Genomic DNA, 22,677 nt, shown 5'->3' on the forward strand with positions numbered 1-22,677 from the left:
GTTTTTAGTTATTGATTTTGTGAAATGGTGCTTTGTACACTTGCTAAATGATGGATATAGTAGTTTAATTGTGAATATTTTGACCTTTTAACATAATAATGAAGATATTCTATATAAATTTTTCCTAGACAACATCTAGATCAGGTCCACAAGTAATTTAACAGTTTTCTTTACATAATTAAATTTTAATTTGTTCACTAACACACCAAATGACACAATTAGTGATGATACTCTTTTGTTTGCAAGTATGCATATCCCTAACATAATAATTACAAATTCATAAATTCGAAAATTAAAATCGGTTGAGTATTATTGTAACACCCTAGTTATTCCTTGCTTTTATAAAACTATTTTCCAACTTAAATAAAAGAATTACTAGAATATTACCGCCACCGTGATAACGGTTAAGGCTAGTACCAGAATTATGCAGCGGAAATAACTAACTTTCAAAATATAAATTATAGTTAATGGCCTCTACTAATAGTTGGAATTGTATAGTCCCAAACCAAAATCCAACTTAAAACAAGGAAATTTTGGAATTTACTACCTTTAAAATACACCACTTTTGTATTTACTACCTTATGAAATTTTTATTTTAAATTACTACCTTAAACTTCCAGATTTTTTTCATTTACTACCACTTTACAGTTTTCTCATTTTAAAATTAAGATATCTATTTCGTTTCTTAATCGTTTAAAGTGATTCAAAGTTCATTATTTTCCTTTTTCTATAGGGATTTCATTGAAAACGTCATTTTAAAAAAATTCGTTTGATAATTCATAAATATTTTAAACTTTTAAAAATAATATTTAATTTGTTTAAACTTTTACGAAATGTTAAAAAGTAAGATCCATATGGAATCCTTACATATAAATGAGAAGAATGAGTTTTGAATCACTTAAAATGATTAAGAAACGAAAGAGATATCTCAATTTTAAAATGAGAAAACTGTAAAATGGTAGTGAATACAAAAAAAATGAAACTTAAAGGTAGTAATTTAAAATAAAATTTTCATAAGGTAGTAAATACAAAAGTGGTGTATTTTTAAGGTAGTAAATACCAAAAAATCCTTAAAACAATCAATCCATTAACTAAGTATAGTATAGACTATTCATTAAAACAAAGTTTAAAAAAATGCAAGCAATATAAACTCTCTCAACATTCCCATCCTGACTGGTAACTTCACTTGCAAGTCACCTCTAGAAATCCTGTTTAGAAAATGCTACTCTCCAACAACGTAAATGCAATTGATGGATTATCATAGGGTAATTGTGGGACAGGCCATGACCAAAAGACATGAAAGCACGTAATCAACAAAAGCTGAGTACTACAAGTAAAAACAAAGCCTATAACTAAACATGCTTCCCTCCTGAAAACCTTAATATGCCCACATGAAAAATCCATAGAATAAACAATCAATCATAAAGACAAGACTCGACTCATGACACGACTCTTGACTTTATGAATTAATTAGAATAAGCATCGAACGGGTTCCTGAAAAATAAAGTCCATTGGACATGTGTTGGGAGCCAACCAAACACTAAAAGAAATAATAGCAACCCTGTCACTAGTAGAAAAATATTGATTTGCTGCCACGACTTAGCTGCGTTAATTACAAAACGTCTCTGATTAAATGACAAAATGGAAAAATTACGTGAAAGAATATTATTTGACGGTGTTATTGGGAAGCTGACGCCTCAAAAATCATTATTTTGCGGCGTCTGAATGATTAACGCCGCAAAGTTGCTGGCTGTCTCAAACAAGGAAACCTAAAACAATAATTTCCCCCGCGCACATAATTCTTTCTTTTGTTTATTTTCCTTGTCGTCCTTTCACAAAACTTCTTCTTCTTCCTTCCTTCAAACTACTGGGACTGACCCTGACCTCCATAGTTTCTTCACCATCGAATTTCGCTGGGAAAGTGAAGCCCCACCGCCGCCGTCACTGTCTTTCCTTCGAACTGATCTCCACCGCCGCCGTTCGTATTTAAGGTAATTATGCGCCACCGACTCCTCCTCATCATTTCCGTATTTTCGTTCAATTACTCTATTCTCCTAGTTTTAGTCTCTCAAATTACTTTAATTGGGTTTGAATTGTCGAATTATTTCTCTCTTGCTCTCTCCTCTCCTTTGTTCTCTCCCGCTGTACTGTAAACCCTAATTAAAATGGCTCAGAATTTGGCATAATTTCGAATGTTCTTTGACACCATTTTCATGGCATCCTAGAAATTCCAGCATTTCCAGATCTATTTCTTCTATTTCCTCACTGTTCAATTGAAGTTCTAAATTGCGGTTTTTGTGTGTTGTTGAATTGTTTGTTCCACTTGAAGTTGCGTGTTTCTTTCTATTTTGGTTAAAATACTGCATAATTGGCAGCATATTGGGTGTGACAATGCCGAGGAATCATTCTTAATTACTGTGTTTTGGTGTATGCAACCCTATTATACCCCGTGCTTCCTAAAATAGTAAAATTGTACTTATTTTTGTAGGAGTTTACAAGTTGGTTCCGCTGGTGGCGGTGAAAAAATCATGGAAGCAACGAGAATAGCTGTTGGGTCTACTAATAGGAGAGCAGAAGCAAGGAATGGTTTAACTTCGAAAACAGCTGTGGCTAAATCAGGCGTAAGCATGAGTCCACAGAGTCAAAATGTGGTTCCTGTAAGTGCAAGAAGGATTAGCATTGGTGGGTTGGGTGAAAAACAGTCAATTCCTGTAAAAAAAACAGCGGACTGGTCCTGGTATGGCGGAGAAAAAACCCACTGGTCCTTCTGTTTCACAGCCATTAAGGCGATCAATGCCAGATCTGGGAACGTCCAAGCTTCCTGATGGTGGTAAAAATTTAAGCACTGTGGGTGTCAGAGACACAAAAAGGTTAGGGCCAGTTTCACCTGGGGCTAGAACTTTGAAGACGCCTACAAGCTCGAGTTTAAATAAGAATGATTCTGCTAATAAGAATGGTTCCTCAACAAGGAAGGTTAATTCTTCTTCATCAGTAGATAGTACATCAAGCAGCATTACTGAAAAGTTTGTATCAAAGAGCTCCATGCCTTCAGTTCAATCCCCTCCGATTTCAAGTGGAAAAGCAACAAGCTTTCTTCGCCTTTAGCTCGGTCTTCATCTGTAAGTAGTGGTATCAGAAAGGGTACTGTGTCTGCATCACGGAACCAAAGTTCAAGTTTATCTGGTCGGAAGTCGGCAGCTACCCCTGAATGCCAGGATTCTCGCTTCATATTTCTGCCACAAGTGAAGACCAAAGCTGGGGATGATGTGGTAAGTTACTAAAGCGCATATTTTCAGTCTACTCACTAGTCAGCTTGCGTTACTTAGCTCTATTTGTAGAAGATAGAAACATGATCATAGTCTGGTCCTGTGATTGTTACTCTTTATTTATATTACAAGGTTGCTTCTGTTGGGGTTGGACAGTTCTCCTCTCAATCTTACCATATTACAGCTGATATTATAAATATGGGGTATAGTGCCAAAATCATCATTTAGCATATGTAAAGGTTCATGTCGCTAATTGTGCTACAAAGAAATGAACATTAAATTGACCCTGTACGAAAAATGGGCATTATATGACACTGTATAGAAAATTACCTCATCCTACCACCACTACCACCAACAATGCAACAGTTCGCGCCATCTTACTTAGTCACCTACTTACCCGCTTTATACTTATACAATTAGTCATCTTACTTAGTTTTGTTGAAAATGTGTTCCTTACTCATCTCCTCGACTTTAAGGTTTATATTTGCACCAAATGACTCAAGTAGATGTTGTCTGATCGTTATGCTGCTGCTGCTATCTGATGTATGTTGTATTATTGCTTCTGATTTTCTTGTTATTATGCTGCTGTTGTTATGCTAAGTTGTTGTTGCTGCTAAGTTTGGATTACCTGTCATTAGGATTACCTGCTGCTGCTGCTAAACTCGTTCGCAATACTCTTCTGCTTTAGCCAAATCACCAGTCTAACCTAACACAAAAACATTAAACCAGAAAATTGTAACCATATAAAATGTTCATTTTCAGTGTTGCTACCTCCTCTAAAAATCTGGCATAGTTTAGCAGAAGCAGGGCATTTCCAGGAGTATGTTTGAACATGTTCTTGTAATGTTGATCTTATAATGTTCTTTTCTTGCATAGTCTTGACCTGGGTAGCTCAACAGTACCAGTCAAAGAATTAAAACACTTCATTTCTTACCTGAAGACATTTGGTTTTGGTTTTGGGTTTAGTTTTGGTTTTTTGTAAGGTATGAGTCCTGAACTAGCACACTGTTATCTCCAAACAATTCAAAACCCTTGTTCTTTATACCCTTGTTCTAAGTTGTTGCGTCTGCTGCGTTGCTCATATTCTTTACTTATATTATTAAAATGGTAATGGAATTGTTATTGGATCCAGCGACTGTTAAAAATTGCACCATCTATCACTTCGATTCAGTTCGCTTGAGTTTAGGTCGAAAAGTGAAGATGAAGACAATAGTGAGACAGTAAGTATGTTTAGTTTTTTCGTTATGTAATTATGTTTTTATCAAGTATGCTTTTAAGGATATAACCAAGCACTATAACTTAAGATTAATTGGGAATTTCTAGTTTTTTTACAAGGTATAAGATGTGTGGCAACCGTGTCAACAGGAAAGAGCCTTTATGGAAATATGTGGAGGTAAATGACCACGTAAAAATGATTTGATATTTATAATTTGTATGGATTCCGTTTTTACTTAATCTAAATCTTACCCTTGTCTCTAGTGCGCTCAACAAAAGGGAGGCCTTGAGTGTGGATTTTACGTAATGCGGTACATGTTTGATTTAGTCTCCTGCGACAATGATGTTTCAGATTTAGAGAAGGTAAGGGTGTTATCCTTGTTATATAGTTTAATTTATTTCTGGAATTCAGTTCCGTCTAGAATCCTAGATGATTGTATGAAGTTTGGTCCTCTGAGAACCTAACTAATGGATCCATACAAAGGGAAATGAGAAACCCGTAGTTATCTTTTGTTATTTTGAGCAGGGGTGACTTTTCTCATCTCCATTTCTTCATTCCTAACTAAATCCAATTAATCATCCAAGGCCAAAGGGTTTAGAATACCAATTTAAGTTCACGAGTTAGAGTTGGGAGCAAAAACGACTATAGCAGTCAAAATATGACCTTTATTGATCAATAAAGCCTTAAACGCGCATAACTTGACCAAAGTAGATGGGAATGAGTCTAAGTAACCTAATACTAAGTATATTGAACATTTAAAGGGTTTAGAATACCAATCTAAGTTCACGGGTTAGAGTTGGGAGCAAAAACGACTATAACAGTCAAAATATGACCTATAATGATCATTAAAGCCTTAAACGCGCATAACTTGAACAAAGTAGATGATAATGAGTCTAAGTAACCTAATGCTAATTATATTAAAAATTTAAAGGGTTTAGAATACCAATCTAAGTTCACGGGTTAGAGTTGGGAGCAAAAACGACTATAACAATCAAAATATGACCTTTATTGATCAATAAAGCCTTAAACGCGCATAACTTGACCAAAGTATATGGGAATGAGTCTAAGTAACCTAATACTAAGTATATTAAACATTTAAAGGGTTTAGAATACCAATCTAAGTTCACGGGTTAGAGTTGGGAGCAAAAACGACTATAACAGTCAAAATATGACCTATAATGATCATTAAAGCCTTAAACGCGCATAACTTTACCAAAGTAGATGAGAATGAGTCTAAGTAACATAATCATAAGTATATTAAACATTTAAAGGGTTTAGAATACCAATCTAAGTTCACGGGTTAGAGTTGGGAGCAAAACCGACTATAACAGTCAAAATATGACCTTTATTGATCAATAAAGCCTTAAACGAGCATAACTTGACCAAAGTAGATGAGAATGAGTCTATGTAACCTAATACTAAGTATATTAAACATTTAAATGGTTTAGAATACCAATCTAAGTTCACGGGTTAGAGTTGGGAGCAAAAACAACTATAACAGTCAAAATATGACCTATAATGATCATTAAAGCCTTAAACGCGCATAACTTGACCAAAATAGATGAGAATGAGTCTATGTAACCTAATAATAAGTATATTAAACATTTAAAGGGTTTAGAATACCAATCTAAGTCCACGGGTTAGAGTTGTGAGCAAAAACGGCTATAGCAGTAAAAATATGACCTTTATTGATCAATAAAGCCTTAAACGCGCATAACTTGACCAAAGTAGATGGGAATGAGTCTAAGTAACCTAATACTAAGTATATTAAACATTTAAAGGGTTTAGAATACCAATCTAAGTTCACGGGTTAGAGTTGGGAGCAAAAACGACTATAACAGTCAAAATTTGACCTATAATGATCATTAAAGCCTTAAACGCGCATAAATTGACCAAAGTAGATGATAATGAGTCTAGGTAACCTAATCATAAGTATATTAAACATTTAAAGGGTTTAGAATACCAACCTAAGTTCACGGGTTAGAGTTGGGAGCAAAAACGACTTTAACAGTCAAAATATGACCTTTATTGATCAATAAAGCCTTAAACGAGCATAACTTGACCAAAGTAGATGGGAATGAGTCTAAGTAATCTAATACTAAGTATATTAAACATTTAAAGGGTTTAGAATACCAATCTAAGTTCACGGGTTAGAGTTGGGAGCAAAAACGACTATAACAGTCAAAATATAACCTATAATGATCATTAAAGCCTTAAACGCGCATAACTTGACCAAAGTAGATGAGAATGAGTCCACGTAACCAAATAATAAGTATATTAAACATTTAAAGGGTTTAGAATAGCAATCTAAGTCCACAGGTTAGGGTTGGAAGCAAAAACGACTATAACAGTCAAAATATGACCTTTATTGATCAATAAAGCCTTAAACGCGCATAACTTGACCAACGTAGATGAGAATGAGTCTAAGTAACCTAATACTAAGTATATTAAACATTTAAAGGGTTTAGAATACCAATATAAGTTCACGGGTTAGAGTTGGAAGCAAAAACGACTATAACAGTCAAAATATGACCTATAATGATCATTAAAGCCTTAAACGCGCATAACTTTACCAAAGTAGATGAGAATGAGTCTAAGTAACCTAATAATAAGTATATTAAACATTGAAAGGGTTTAGAATACCAATCTAAGTTCACGGGTTAGAGTTGGGAGCAAAAACGACTATAACAGTCAAAATATGACCTTTATTGATCAATAAAGCCTTAAACGCGCATAACTTGACCAACGTAGATGAGAATGAGTCTAAGTAACCTAATACTAAGTATATTAAACATTTAAAGGGTTTAGAATACCAATATAAGTTCACGGGTTAGAGTTGGAAGCAAAAACGACTATAACAGTCAAAATATGACCTATAATGATCATTAAAGCCTTAAACGCGCATAACTTTACCAAAGTAGATGAGAATGAGTCTAAGTAACCTAATAATAAGTATATTAAACATTGAAAGGGTTTAGAATACCAATCTAAGTTCACGGGTTAGAGTTGGGAGCAAAAACGACTATAACAGTCAAAATATGACCTTTATTGATCAATAAAGCCTTAAACGAGCATAACTTGACCAAAGTAGAGGGGAATGAGTCTAAGTAACCTAATACTAAGTATATTAAACATTTAAATGGTTTAGAATACCAATCTATGTTCACGGATTAGAGTTGGGAGCAAAAACGACTATAACAGTCAAAATATGACCTATAATGATCATTAAAGCCTTAAACCCGCATAACTTGACCAAAGTAGATGAGAATGAGTCTATGTAACCTAATAATAAGTATATTAAACATTTAAAGGGTTTAGAATACCAATCTAAGTCCACGGGTTAGAGTTGTGAGCAAAAACGGCTATAGCAGTCAAAATATGACCTTTATTGATCAATAAAGCCTTAAACGCGCATAACTTGACCAAAGTAGATGGGAATGAGTCTAAGTAACCTAATACTAAGTATATTAAACATTTAAAGGGTTTAGAATACCAATCTAAGTTCACGGGTTAGAGTTGGGAGCAAAAACGACTATAACAGTCAAAATACGACCTATAATGATCATTAAAGCCTTAAACGCGCATAACTTGACCAAAGTAGATGAGAATGAGTCTACGTAACCTAATAATAAGTATGTTAAACATTTAAAGGGTTTAGAATACCAATCTAAGTCCACGGGTTAGAGTTGGGAGCAAAAACGACTATAACAGTCAAAATATGACCTTTATTGATCAATAAAGCCTTAAATGCGCATAACTTGACCAACGTAGATGAGAATGAGTTTAAGTAACCTAATACTAAGTATATTAAAAATTTAAAGGGTTTAGAATTCCAATCTAAGTTCACGGGTTAGAGTTGGGAGCAAAAACGACTATAACAGTCAAAATATGACCTATAATGATCATTAAAGCCTTAAACGCGCATAACTTTACCAAAGTAGATGAGAATGAGTCTAGGTAACCTAATCTTAAGTATATTAAACATTTAAAGGGTTTAGAATACCAATCTAACTTCACGGGTTAGAGTTGGGAGCAAAAACGACTTTAACAGTCAAAATATAACCTTTATTGATCAATAAAGCCTTAAACGAGCATAACTTGACCAAAGTAGATGGGAATGAGTCTAAGTAACCTAATACTAAGTATATTAAACATTTAAAGGGTTTAGAATACCAATCTAAGTTCACGGGTTAGAGTTGGGAGCAAAAACGACTATAACAGTCAAAATATGACCTATAATGATCATTAAAGCCTTAAACGCGCATAACTTGACCAAAATAGATGAGAATGTGTCTACGTAACCTAATAATAAGTATATTAAACATTTAAAGGGTTTAGAATACCAATCTAAGTCTACGGGTTAGAGTTGGGAGCAAAAACGACTATAACAGTCAAAATATGACCTTTATTGATCAATAAAGCCTTAAACGCGCATAACTTGACCAACGTAGATGAGAATGAGTCTAAGTAACCTAATACTAACTATATTAAACATTTAAAGCGTTTAGAATACCAATCTAAGTTCACGGGTTAGAGTTGGGAGCAAAAACGACTATAACAGTCAAAATATGACCTATAATGATCATTAAAGCCTTAAACGCGCATAACTTTACCAAAGTAGATGAGAATGATCCTAAGTAACCTAATCTTAAGTATATTAAACATTTAAAGGGTTTAGAATACCAATCTAAGTTCACGGGTTAGAGTTGGGAGCAAAAACGACTTTAACAGTCAAAATATGACCTTTATTGATCAATAAAGCCTTAAACGAGCATAACTTGACCAAAGTAGATGGGAATGAGTCTAAGTAACCTAATACTAAGTATATTAAACATTTAAAGGGTTTAGAATACCAATCTAAGTTCACGGGTTAGAGTTGGGAGCAAAAACGACTATAACAGTCAAAATATGACCTATAATGATCATTAAAGCCTTTAACGCGCATAACTTGACCAAAGTAGATGAGAATGAGTCTACGTAACCTAATAATAAGTATATTAAACATTTAAAGGGTTTAGAATACCAATCTAAGTCCACGGGTTAGAGTTGGGAGCAAAAACGACTATAACAGTTAAAATATGACCTTTATTGATCAATAAAGCCTTAAACGCGCATATCTTGACCAAAGTAGATGGGAATGAGTCTAAGTAACCTAATACTAAGTATATTAAACATTTCAATGGTTTAGAATACCAATCTAAGTTCACGGGTTAGAGTTGGGAGCAAAAACGACTATAACAGTCAAAATATGATCTATAATGATCATTAAAGCCTTAAACGCGCATAACTTGACCAAAGTAGATGAGAATGAGTCTACGTAACCTAATAATAAGTATGTTAAACATTTAAAGGGTTTAGAATACCAATCTAAGTCCACGGGTTAGAGTTGGGAGCAAAAACGACTATAATAGTCAAAATATGACCTTTATTGATCAATAAAGCCTTAAACGCGCATAACTTGACCAACGTAGATGAGAATGAGTCTAAGTAACCTAATACTAAGTATATTAAAAATTTAAAGGGTTTAGAATACCAATCTAAGTTCACGGGTTAGAGTTGGGAGCAAAAACGACTATAACAGTCAAAATATGACCTATAATGATCATTAAAGCCTTAAACGCGCATAACTTTACCAAAGTAGATGAGAATGAGTCTAAGTAACCTAATCATAAGTATATTAAACATTTAAAGGGTTTAGAATACCAATCTAAGTTCACGGGTTAGAGTTGGGAGCAAAAACGACTATAACAGTCAAAATATGACCTTTATTGATCAATAAAGCCTTAAACGCGCATAACTTGACCAAAGTAGATGGGAATGAGTCTAAGTAACCTAATACTAAGTATATTAAACATTAAAAGGGTTTAGAATACCAATCTAAGTTCACGGGTTGGATTGGGAGCAAAAACGACTATAACAGTCAAAATATGACCTATAATGATCATTAAAGTCTTAAACGCGCATAAATTGACCAAAGTAGATGATAATGAGTCTAGGTAACCTAATCATAAGTATATTAAACATTTAAAGGGTTTAGAATACCAACCTAAGTTCACGGGTTAGAGTTGGGAGCAAAAACGACTTTAACAGTCAAAATATGACCTTTATTGATCAATAAAGCCTTAAACGAGCATAACTTGACCAAAGTAGATGGGAATGAGTCTAAGTAATCTAATACTAAGTATATTAAACATTTAAAGGGTTTAGAATACCAATCTAAGTTCACGGGTTAGAGTTGGGAGCAAAAACGACTATAACAGTCAAAATATAACCTATAATGATCATTAAAGCCTTAAACGCGCATAACTTGACCAAAATAGATGAGAATGTGTCTACGTAACCTAATAATAAGTATATTAAACATTTAAAGGGTTTAGAATACCAATCTAAGTCTACGGGTTAGAGTTGGGAGCAAAAACGACTATAACAGTCAAAATATGACCTTTATTGATCAATAAAGCCTTAAACGCGCATAACTTGACCAACGTAGATGAGAATGAGTCTAAGTAACCTAATACTAAGTATATTAAACATTTAAAGCGTTTAGAATACCAATCTAAGTTCACGGGTTAGAGTTGGGAGCAAAAACGACTATAACAGTCAAAATATGACCTATAATGATCATTAAAGCCTTAAACGCGCATAACTTTACCAAAGTAGATGAGAATGATCCTAAGTAACCTAATCTTAAGTATATTAAACATTTAAAGGGTTTAGAATACCAATCTAAGTTCACGGGTTAGAGTTGGGAGCAAAAACGACTTTAACAGTCAAAATATGACCTTTATTGATCAATAAAGCCTTAAACGAGCATAACTTGACCAAAGTAGATGGGAATGAGTCTAAGTAACCTAATACTAAGTATATTAAACATTTAAAGGGTTTAGAATACCAATCTAAGTTCACGGGTTAGAGTTGGGAGCAAAAACGACTATAACAGTCAAAATATGACCTATAATGATCATTAAAGCCTTTAACGCGCATAACTTGACCAAAGTAGATGAGAATGAGTCTACGTAACCTAATAATAAGTATATTAAACATTTAAAGGGTTTAGAATACCAATCTAAGTCCACGGGTTAGAGTTGGGAGCAAAAACGACTATAACAGTTAAAATATGACCTTTATTGATCAATAAAGCCTTAAACGCGCATATCTTGACCAAAGTAGATGGGAATGAGTCTAAGTAACCTAATACTAAGTATATTAAACATTTCAATGGTTTAGAATACCAATCTAAGTTCACGGGTTAGAGTTGGGAGCAAAAACGACTATAACAGTCAAAATATGACCTATAATGATCATTAAAGCCTTAAACGCGCATAAATTGACCAAAGTAGATGAGAATGAGTCTAGGTAACCTAATAATAAGTATATTAAACATTTAAAGGGTTTAGAATACCAATCTAAGTTCACGGGTTAGAGTTGGGAGCAAAAACGACTATAACAGTCAAAATATGACCTTTATTGATCAATAAAGCCTTAAACGAGCATAACTTGACCAAAGTAGATGGGAATGAGTCTAAGTAACCTAATACTAAGTATATTAAACATTTAAAGGGTTTAGAATACCAATCTAAGTTCACGGGTTAGAGTTGGGAGCAAAAACGACTATAACAGTCAAAATATGATCTATAATGATCATTAAAGCCTTAAACGCGCATAACTTGACCAAAGTAGATGAGAATGAGTCTACGTAACCTAATAATAAGTATGTTAAACATTTAAAGGGTTTAGAATACCAATCTAAGTCCACGGGTTAGAGTTGGGAGCAAAAACGACTATCATAGTCAAAATATGACCTTTATTGATCAATAAAGCCTTAAACGCGCATAACTTGACCAACGTAGATGAGAATGAGTCTAAGTAACCTAATACTAAGTATATTAAAAATTTAAAGGGTTTAGAATACCAATCTAAGTTCACGGGTTAGAGTTGGGAGCAAAAACGACTATAACAGTCAAAATATGACCTATAATGATCATTAAAGCCTTAAACGCGCATAACTTTACCAAAGTAGATGAGAATGAGTCTAAGTAACCTAATCATAAGTATATTAAACATTTAAAGGGTTTAGAATACCAATCTAAGTTCACGGGTTAGAGTTGGGAGCAAAAACGACTATAACAGTCAAAATATGACCTTTATTGATCAATAAAGCCTTAAACGCGCATAACTTGACCAAAGTAGATGGGAATGAGTCTAAGTAACCTAATACTAAGTATATTAAACATTAAAAGGGTTTAGAATACCAATCTAAGTTCACGGGTTGGATTGGGAGCAAAAACGACTATAACAGTCAAAATATGACCTATAATGATCATTAAAGTCTTAAACGCGCATAACTTGACCAAAGTAGATGAGAATGAGTCTAAGTAACCTAATAGTAAGTATGTTAAAAATTTAAAGGGTTTATAATACCAATCTAAGTTCACGGGTTAGAGTTGGGAGCAAAAACGACTATAACTGTCAAAATATGACCTTTATTGATCAATAAAGCCTTAAACGCGCATAGCTTGACCAAAGTAGATGGGAATGAGTCTAAGTAACTTAAAACTAAGTATATTGAACATTTAAAGGGTTTAGAATACCAATTTAAGTTCACGGGTTAGAGTTGGGAGCAAAAACGACTATTATAGTCAAAATATGACCTATAATGATCAATAATGCGTTAAACGCGCATACTTGACCAAAGTAGATGAGAGTGAGTCCAAGTAACCTAATACTAAGTACATTAAACATTTAGAGGGTTTAGAATACCAATCTAAGTTCACGGGTTAGAGTTGGGAGCAAAAACGACTATAACAGTCAACATATGACCTTTATTGTCATGAATATGACTATAACAGTCAAAATATGACCTTTATTATTTCATTGGACTAAGTTTTATTGATGTAAAGACACACGATTTTTGGTTCCTTTATTGTCATGAATAATATTGTTGTCATGTTGTCAAGGTTCTTGATTCTAAGGGCTTCGCCCTTCCATGCTTAGCCATGGTTCGAGGACCTAGGAGACAACAACTTTTTAGATCATCTAACCGAAGATAACTAATTTTATGATATATATATTATTTTGTTAGGTTTGCACATAAATGAGTGGAGATCCTTTCACCGATGAGCAAATTGATGAAATACGAGACAAATGGGCATCATACTTCACCGAACATTGTGTGTAATTAACGCTTAAATGATCTCTTTTTGTGGATGTTTCATGCTATTAAAATCATATATAATTGCCTTATTATATTTTTGGTGCAATTTTGTAACGTATGAAGTGTAAAAGATTTATAGACTTGAAACTATTTAGGTGGTTTATTTTTGTAAACATATGATGGTTAACTTATATGTAAAAATCAAAGTTTTTTGGAAGTTATTGGTGGTTGATGACACTTTTGAACGTTGTATAAATGTGGCGTGAGTACAGGTTCTATATTTTTGGGATTGTTTAGTTTACACAAAATATATTATTTATTAAAAAAAATTACAAATTATTCGCGGCGTATAAACTCCCGCAATTTTACCAAAGTTGGAGGCATTCAGGTAGAAACGCCACCATACAATTCAATTAATTTGAGGCGTTTTTGCTTAATAACGCCGCAAATGAATGATTGGTTTGAGGCGTTTTTTAACGCCGCAAATCAATACCATTCATTTGCTTCCACTCTATTTGCTGCTACACCTAAAACGCCGCAAAACAATATAAAAGTGACGCCTCAAATCAATATTTTTCTACTAGTGTGTGTCAACATGATTATGGCCACAATTTATAATGCAATTCAATATACTATTCTAACTTATTAGATTCAAGAGAGAATTTAATACTTGCCTAATATTATTATAAGTTTCCCGAGTGCACATAAAACCTTAGATAATATTCTAGTTAATTGAATCTGAGGCGGATCTGAACGTGCTGATGGACGATATTTGGAGTCCTATACTTGTTCTTGTTCGGTTCGGGAACGCTAGGGAAGGCACGCATCACATTGTATGTATACTAATTATGCTCATTGATTATGTGGCAGTTAATTTGAATTCCTGGCTTTATGGTTTTTCCGCATGAATTATATTATTTATATTATTCATAACCCTAAAGAGGGCATATCTCGTTAGTCTTGAATTTGAAGACATGGTGTCCCGAGTCACACATGCTTATGGAAGCGTAGAGGAAGTCTACATCAAGCTTGACAAACCTAAGGGAAGATAAGACCCTAGGGTTCAAAGTATTTAACTCTCACTTTTCCAACTTAGTCAAAGAGGGAAGCCACTCTTTCATAGTGTTTTCAAAAGTTTGAGACATCAAAGAAGTGAAGAAGAAGAGTGCATAATTATCAAATAAGAAAAGGTCTAATGATTCAGCTCTAAGGCACCCTACTTATACAAAAGTTGGAGCATTTATGACCAGCCACCAGAGTAGGCACAACGTCAAGCACAAAACTAGGCGTCATGAGCACCCCCTATGGTTGTCTTCGAATATATTCAAGCTCTTTAAGGCATGCCAAGCAATATTCAATGGCCATTTATGGATGTCAAAAATGTCTCAATACGTCTAAATCAGACCGGGAATTTTTGAGAAGCCGCATTCGCACATCAGCAATCTCAAACCAGTTCAAATCTAAGCATCCGGGTCAATATTTGGGTTTCTTCAAAACACATGCATGAATCAAAATTCAATTCAAGTCCTATCATCATTATCATTCCCAAGAGTCCAATATGCTTCAACTTGCGTTTTTCTAACCAAAACACCTCAGTCAAAGTAGAGGCTTATAGTGAATATATATCTTCAAAAAAGTGGGATTTTTTTTTATTTTCCCATGCATGCATTTAGCTACAAATTTCAAATTTACACACAACAAATACCAATTCAATTCAAACCCTACAAGCAAATCCAAAACACACAGAAAATATCCAAGCCTTTCAATACAAAATCACTCAATCCTCCAAATTCAAATACAAAAATGAAATATCCAAATAACACAAACACAATCATCCAAATACAAAAGGCAAATACAAAAGCAGCCAGCCTCGGAAAAGCTAGATTCCGCTGCTATGTAGAATCACTCATAATAGTCAGAATCGTCATAATCAGTCGAGGTCTGGAAGAAATATGTCCTTGCTCCAAGTTTGCATTTAATGCATTTAATGCGGAGTCTAATAAAAGCGGTTCAGGAATAGTTAAGCAAGTTAATTATTCAGTGAGATCAAGTGATCTGAATGCCTAGCTAGAGGCCGCTTCATTTCAAGTGGAATTAATATTATTAATGTCACAGGTTATTCTACTGAACCCGTAAGGTCACACAAAATAGTGCGTGAGCAGATCAAATATTAAAGTGAATATAATATTAAGTAAATAATCAAATAATGGATAATAAAAAATGATGGATGTTGGTTTCAGTGGGATCTAAACAAACCATCAAAAGGCAAAGACGAGAATATTTGTCTGAAACGAAGATGTTGTCGGAAACGAAAATACGTTTCGTATAGGAAATATTATCGGAAATAGAAATATAACAACAATCGGAAATATTTGTCGGAAATGAAAATATTGTTCGAAATTGAAATATTATCGGAAATAAAAATATTACCGAAAACGGAGTAAGTTAACATCAATCAGTTGTTAAATCGCGTTCATGATATCAAGGCTCTGTTTGGCAACCACTTTCAATCATCTTAAATAAATAGGTGCTAATAATTCAAGTCACCTTAAATGATTAGCAGCGTTTGGGAAAGAGCTAAAATAAAATTTAAGGTGGGTTAATGGACTGAAACTCAGACGTTATTCAAATTAACGTTTGAAAATCAGTCACCTGAAATTCGCTTGTTTTTACCTGTGAAAAAACAAGATTATAAACTCCCAAAGCAAAAATCAAAACCCGGAAAACCCATGTACAAATATCGAAAATTTGATACGCCAAAATCCCAAAAAACTTCATACAATAGCAGCAAATTTCGAGTCTTTAATTATTTTTTTCCAAAAAGGAAAAAGAAGGAGATCCAGAACTCGGGAAGGAGAACCAGAAGAAGGTAAACTAGAAGGAGAGAGAAACATAAAAATATCACGGGTTGGCTTATAGGTTGATTTCCTGATCTTGGGGACTTGAGTTGTAGGGTAGGTGGGAACATGTAAATAGGTGGCCTAGTTTAATTATTAAGATTGTAATTTATCTTTTTTTTACAAAGGGTTGGGCTTATTTTAACTTTTTTACATTTGTATAGATGTTTGAATGTTTCCATTATAAAATTTCAATACAGCATTACGTATAAAAAAATTAGGAGTTAATTGGGGTTGAATATTTTATTTTGTAACTATACTTATAATGAAATATATGTAAATATCAATAAAAAGAACTTAAAAATTTCAGTTACTTAATAAACAAGTTTTACCAAACAGTTAATGCAAACAATTACCTTATCAGTTTCAGTACCTTATCAATTTAAGATGACTTCGAACCTTGTATTTTGGGGTTAAATATGCTTCTTTGACCACTGGAGCAAAGGGAAATTGATAGTTTATAATTACAGTTGTCAATAGATAAACTTATTTTTTTCATCTTTGGGGGGCTACCGCCTCTACCAGCCCCTCTCTAGCTCTGCCTCTAATTCCAGCTATCTTATCAGTTTCAGCTCAATTTCATCTAATGTCGCCAAATAGAGCTTAAATGTATTAGAAAAAAAAGTGTGGACGGAGTAACTTATTTTTGGGTTTGAACATGAAGTGGGTCCAAAAGCAAAGATTTGTTGTGGACCCCACAAAATGTCAGACAAGATAAATGAAATGACAAACTCACCACGAAATTTTCCGATCACCCTATAAATAAACAAACTCACCCAACTTCATATCAAAGCCCTTAACTCAGTCTCTCTCTCACCATTGCCACTCTCTCTCCCCTCAAAGTTTGTTACGTTTCACAAATCTGCAACCCCTAAATGGAGGGTGGTGGTGGTGGTGGTGGCGGTGGTGGCGGTGGTGGAGGTCACATCGACACAACAAAGGCGGAGAAAGCGGTGTGGCTGATGAAATGCCCGGCGGTGGTTTCGCGCTCTCTCCAGTCTTCTTCCATTCCCACCGACTTACCAGTCGCTAAAGTCATCGTCTCCGTCGACCCTCTTTGCTCAAAAAGTGACGAAGCCACTCAGGTTCTTCTCTCTCCACCTGAATTCTGCGCAATTCTTAGGGTTTTTTGTTTCATCTTTCTCACATTTTGTAATTGTTATGTTTAATTGGAGTGAATTCCGGGCGAATGGCAATAGGTTGGTTTGTCTTACAATTTTTGGGGTCTTTTTTGTGTTTCACAGAATTAATTCGATTACAATGTACATATAAAAAGCGTGGAATCATAATGTTGTGGAGTTGAGTGTTGATTTCAGTTTGTAGAAGAAATAAAGAATTGGTATCTGGTAAATGATGAACACTTCGTATATTGTAATTAATGATCAGAATTTCAACGTGTTATGTTCTCCCTCCTTCAATCCGTAATAGAAGTAGTTTGGGCAATTTTCGCACATATTAAGTTGCATTGGTATTGTAATTCGTTAATTCGTAATGTGGTGTTGATTATTACTAACATGGCCAATAATGTGTGACAAATGATATTGAATGTAGCACTGGTATCGTAGGGTGACTCATGTCTTGGATTAAAAAATTAGCTAACACAAGATACGAAGTATTAAATAATCCATTGGAAATATATTCGAAACCAATTGCCATCATTATTTAGTTTTGTTTGATGGAGGAAATTGTCATCTTCCTTATATGCCTTTTCTTTTGTTGGGTCTTGGGACCCTATGTTATTAAATTGTATTCTTGGGTTGGGTGATTTGGGATAGCATATGGGCCCTATAAATCATTCATGTTAATCACTCACAGTGTATGCTATGTTTTGGTTGAATTTTAGGATTTCTGAGTATTGTATGATGTAGCAGCACTAAAATGGGTATTGAAACTATGTAACCTTCTGCTAGACCTTCCAGATTGTGCACTATATTACATTCTTGTATAGAACTTTGGAGAACTTGCAAACTGATGAAATTAGAGAGACAATATAAGGATTTTAAATTGCCGGAATGAGCATAGGAACTTGTAATGAACAATGATGTACCAGCTTGGCCGTGCAACAGAACCTCAAGAAAGCCTATGCTTTCAGCTTTATTTGTTTCCCTCTTTTGTGCAGCTTCTTGCAGTGTGGGTCTGAGTGTCTAATGCGTTACGTATTATGATGCTTTGCTTGATCTGCTTGGATAAACAACTTTTCAAAAGGATTGATATAATTACATCACAATATTCTGGGATGATACATTTATGGTATTAAAGCAATAAAGGAGTAATCCTCATTTGCTTTAGGAATCAAAATTCTATCATCAGTCTAATCTTTTCGTACAATATTGCACCCTTGGGAAATTGTTAGACATTAAGATATGTTTTAATTGGCTTGCGGACTAGTTTTTGCACGTTTTCTAATATATAGACATTGTGAATTTGTGGGACCTATTGTTTTAAGACTAAAAAAATGACCATTAGTCCAGCTTATACCCGTTCTTTTTTATTTTGGCTTTTATTTGTTTTGTTAAGTATTTTCATTTATTCAAGTAGTTTTTTTTGTTTTTGAGGAATCATTTATTCAAATAGTTAATGCTGCAAGTAATCTGATATTGTCAGACTAGACTTCCTCGATGAACACTGACTTAATGTCATTAGTCAGAAGATTTTTTCTATTAACACTCGGAACTAGTTTTTTAGTTGTTGTCAATTGCAAATATATTTACTTCAGGTTTCTTGTTTCTTCCATGTGTGCACGGTCATACTTTATATTGTCCATATTTACTGTTACTCTGTATATTATTGATATCCCTGCCCAATTTTTTTTACAACTCCCTCGATCCCATACGTACGAAGTAAATCCTATCATCATTAGCATGACTATCATCTAAGTTTTCCTTGGGGTTCATTTTCTATAAATCGAGCTTGTTTCTTCCTTGGGGTTCATTTTCTATAAATCGAGTTAAAATCCAATAACTATCATCTAAGTTTTCTCATCTCCATCATTTTTCTGGATTCTTCGTTTGGGTATCATTGGTACAATAATATGGAAAACCGCAAAGTTTAACTAACTGAAAAGAGTGTAGTCTTTTGGGAAGGAAGAAGTTTTAAAATAATAATACTTTAATTGCATAGTATTCAGTTGTATCTTCTCTTCAGCAGATCAGGGAAGTCATGGTATTTTATGTTTGTTTCTCCACCCCCTTTGCTGTCATTTTTCTCAATTTTAATACAATGTTTATATGATAATCAGTTCACCATGGAATTGTCTGGCTCTGATTTGGGAAATGTGCCTAAGTGTTTCTCTATGGATATGTCTAAGGGCTTTGTTCCAATGTCTGTCTTTTCAGAGGACCAAGGTGAGAACACAGACTCTTTCATTAACTTCCATATTTAATAACTCTAAACAAATGTACAACTTATCTGCTCCAAGAATCTACATAATTTGTCCATTTTTAATCTATTTTGTAGAGTACGTTGGTGCTACTATAAGCCAGTGTTGTCCTGATTATGTGCTATCCTATTTGGCTTTGCATAAATTGATCTGGGCATGAGTTTCCGTGATGTTTAATCTCTGCACAAATGTCTTCTGTTTCTTTGGGTACAAATTTGTCACTTTTTAAATAACACATAAGCTTTAAAAGGAAACTAATAGGAATAATACAGAATCATTTCCATGTATAACACTAGAACTAGTTAAGGGAAGCTAGTGGTAGCAAATCAATGCCTACAGATGTCTCTGTTTTACGTGAGACAATATTCCTTTTTTAATGACGTTTGAATGAAAATATTCCCTAGTTAGAGTATCTGGTCCATTTCATAGAATATCTAAGAGTTATTATGTCCTACATTCTGCTAGTATTTTGTAATCCAGTTAAGTGCCCCGTATGCGAGGCTTGAAAATGGCAGGTTAACCTCTATTTGAAGATGACAATTAACCTAGAAGTTCATACTCAGTACTCTCCTTCAAACTGCAATTAAAACATGCAAAGGTTTATTTGCCCAGACGTTCATCATTTAAAGCCTGATTTCATGTCCTGGTAGAAACTCTAACATATAAATCATTGCAGTTTACAAACTGAATTGTTATATATATATATATATTTTTTTATGGATATCCGATATCGTGTGTTGTATAACTTGTCCATACGATGGTCACAATTGCCAGTATCGTATACCTGATATGACGGCCCACCATCACCTGCAGGCAAGATATGTGTTGAAGGGAAAATTTTTAACAAATTTGACATGAAACCTCACTATGATGCAATTGAGAGCTATGGGAAACTCTGTCGTGAGCGAACTGACAAATCAATGACGAAGACTAGACAAATTCAGGTCTTTCTAACTTACAAGCTCAATTAGTCTTTACGATTAACCTGATGTTCTTTATTATAATCAACTCTTCCATTGGCTGATGTGCTGCCTACTAACCAGATGATTGGCAATGAGAGGCCTATGGTACCTATGCCAGGGATCACTCATGTTCAGGTTGAACTATTTCCTTCTTGTACTTCACCTTGTCAGTATAACGTGTGTGTATTTAATCGTTTGTTTTTCCTTTTGTGTGGCTTTTAGTTTGTTATGTCATCTTAACAGATTGTTTCTGTTATAGGAGAAAAGGAAAGTGGTTGTTAAAGCCTCAGAAACAAAAAGAACAAGGAGGGATCGTGGAGAGATGGAAGACATCATGTTCAAACTTTTTGAACAGCAACCCAACTGGACACTCAAGGAGCTGGTCCAGAAGACAGATCAACCTGAGGTTTGTTTCTTTCTTGAATCCTCCTAGATGTGGATTTAGATATTTTTTTTTTTACAGAAATGGTTAATGATAAAAGTAGCTGTATTTTGTGCCTTCTTAGATTCTCTGCATTTAAGATACATTAGCCTATGTGTTTCTGAGCTTGTGTACCATTAATTCTTTAATGTCTTTCTTTTTATTCCGACTTTGGGCGTCAGAATATAATGTTCATGAACTTTTACCAATTCCTCTGTTGAAATGTATACTCCATATGGAAAGAAGTTCAGTGATCCTAGATTCCTAGGTCAGCTAGTATCTGTGTCCATACAGGTTTACAAGGCAAAGGATATGCTTATCTTTTTTTGACAACTCAAGGATATGCTTATCAAAAGGGTTGTGTACAGATATTTGGGGCTTGGGGTCGTTTTTCACTAACCTCTATTGCATAATTAGGGTGTCTAACATCATAGGCCTGAGTATGTCTGTTCAGAAGATATTCAGGTTGAGGCGAGCACAGTTTGGACTTCAAATAGCAGAACTGCATCCGTTTTCGGTTTCACTTTTTATTTTCACTTACCGCGTTAATTCACTACTTAAGAACTAACAACTGATTTAAAATAAGAAAAAATTGACCAGGAAGACATACCGACTAGGTCATGTACTCTGATGATGACATACCGACTCATGCATCCACTCTTGTTTTTGTGCAGCAATTCATGAAAGATATACTGAAAGACCTTTGTGTATACAACAACAAGGGAGCTAATCAAGGGAGCTATGAGTTAAAGCCAGAATACAAGAGATCCGCTGACGATCCAAGTGGTTAATAGGATGCTGATTTATTTATTCATCATAAAAAGCAAAGTTTCGTCTTAGGTTTTGCACATATTTGATTCAAACAGAAGAAGGAATAGTTCCTGATTGTAGCTAGGTGGTCTCTGCATCGTTTTTGCTTACTGAATTAACAAATATTTTGTTTGCACATATATGCCGAACTCTCGGAATTGGTAAGGAAGATTAAGACATGAGTGATCTTTGGAAAGTTAGAGAACAGGTCTGATTGAATTTGAGGCTAAATGGTTGTGTATTACAAATTCAGACTGTTTTTTGCATCATTCTGAAAGTTTCAGCTTTGGTTCTGTATTAGAGTGTTGCACTTGCACTAATGCACATGATATTGAGTGCAATTTTGCATGTTGATTAGATGCAATGCGGCCAGACGAAGAAGAAGGCAAGCAATTATGTAAACTAATTTAGGACCTGGAGAGTATTACTCCACGGAAAGATGTTGCGACAATTAATTTGTTGGGATATAATCATTCGAGGACGCTGGATGCTTTCTTTTCACCTGAAATTCATGTTACCTGAACGGTAATCCAACCATCTATTCTTGGCTTCAGCCGCCTCAGAAAATAGAG

At 34.3% G+C, this 22,677-nt stretch overlaps 1 protein-coding gene and 1 long non-coding RNA gene across 2 annotated transcripts; both read left to right on the top strand.

Annotated features, from left to right (window-relative positions):
- The first annotated feature begins 1,740 nt into the window (after window positions 1-1,740).
- On the top strand, window positions 1,741-13,873 carry LOC130470872 (uncharacterized). The gene is made up of 6 exons (XR_008931600.1): window positions 1,741-1,991; window positions 2,489-3,269; window positions 4,399-4,486; window positions 4,590-4,659; window positions 4,746-4,844; window positions 13,565-13,873. It is a non-coding gene; the product is annotated as an uncharacterized lncRNA (long non-coding RNA).
- A 3,402-nt stretch (window positions 13,874-17,275) lies between these two features.
- On the top strand, window positions 17,276-22,405 carry LOC110803230 (uncharacterized). The gene is made up of 6 exons (XM_022008729.2): window positions 17,276-17,618; window positions 19,772-19,877; window positions 20,726-20,856; window positions 20,956-21,009; window positions 21,134-21,280; window positions 21,970-22,405. The coding sequence occupies exons 1-6, from the start codon at window positions 17,409-17,411 to the stop codon at window positions 22,084-22,086; spliced, it is 765 nt and encodes a 254-aa protein (XP_021864421.2). The 5' UTR covers window positions 17,276-17,408; the 3' UTR covers window positions 22,087-22,405.
- The last annotated feature ends 272 nt before the right edge of the window (window positions 22,406-22,677 follow it).

Source organism: Spinacia oleracea, chromosome 1 (genome assembly GCF_020520425.1).
Source record: "Spinacia oleracea cultivar Varoflay chromosome 1, BTI_SOV_V1, whole genome shotgun sequence".
NCBI lineage: Eukaryota > Viridiplantae > Streptophyta > Magnoliopsida > Caryophyllales > Amaranthaceae > Spinacia > Spinacia oleracea.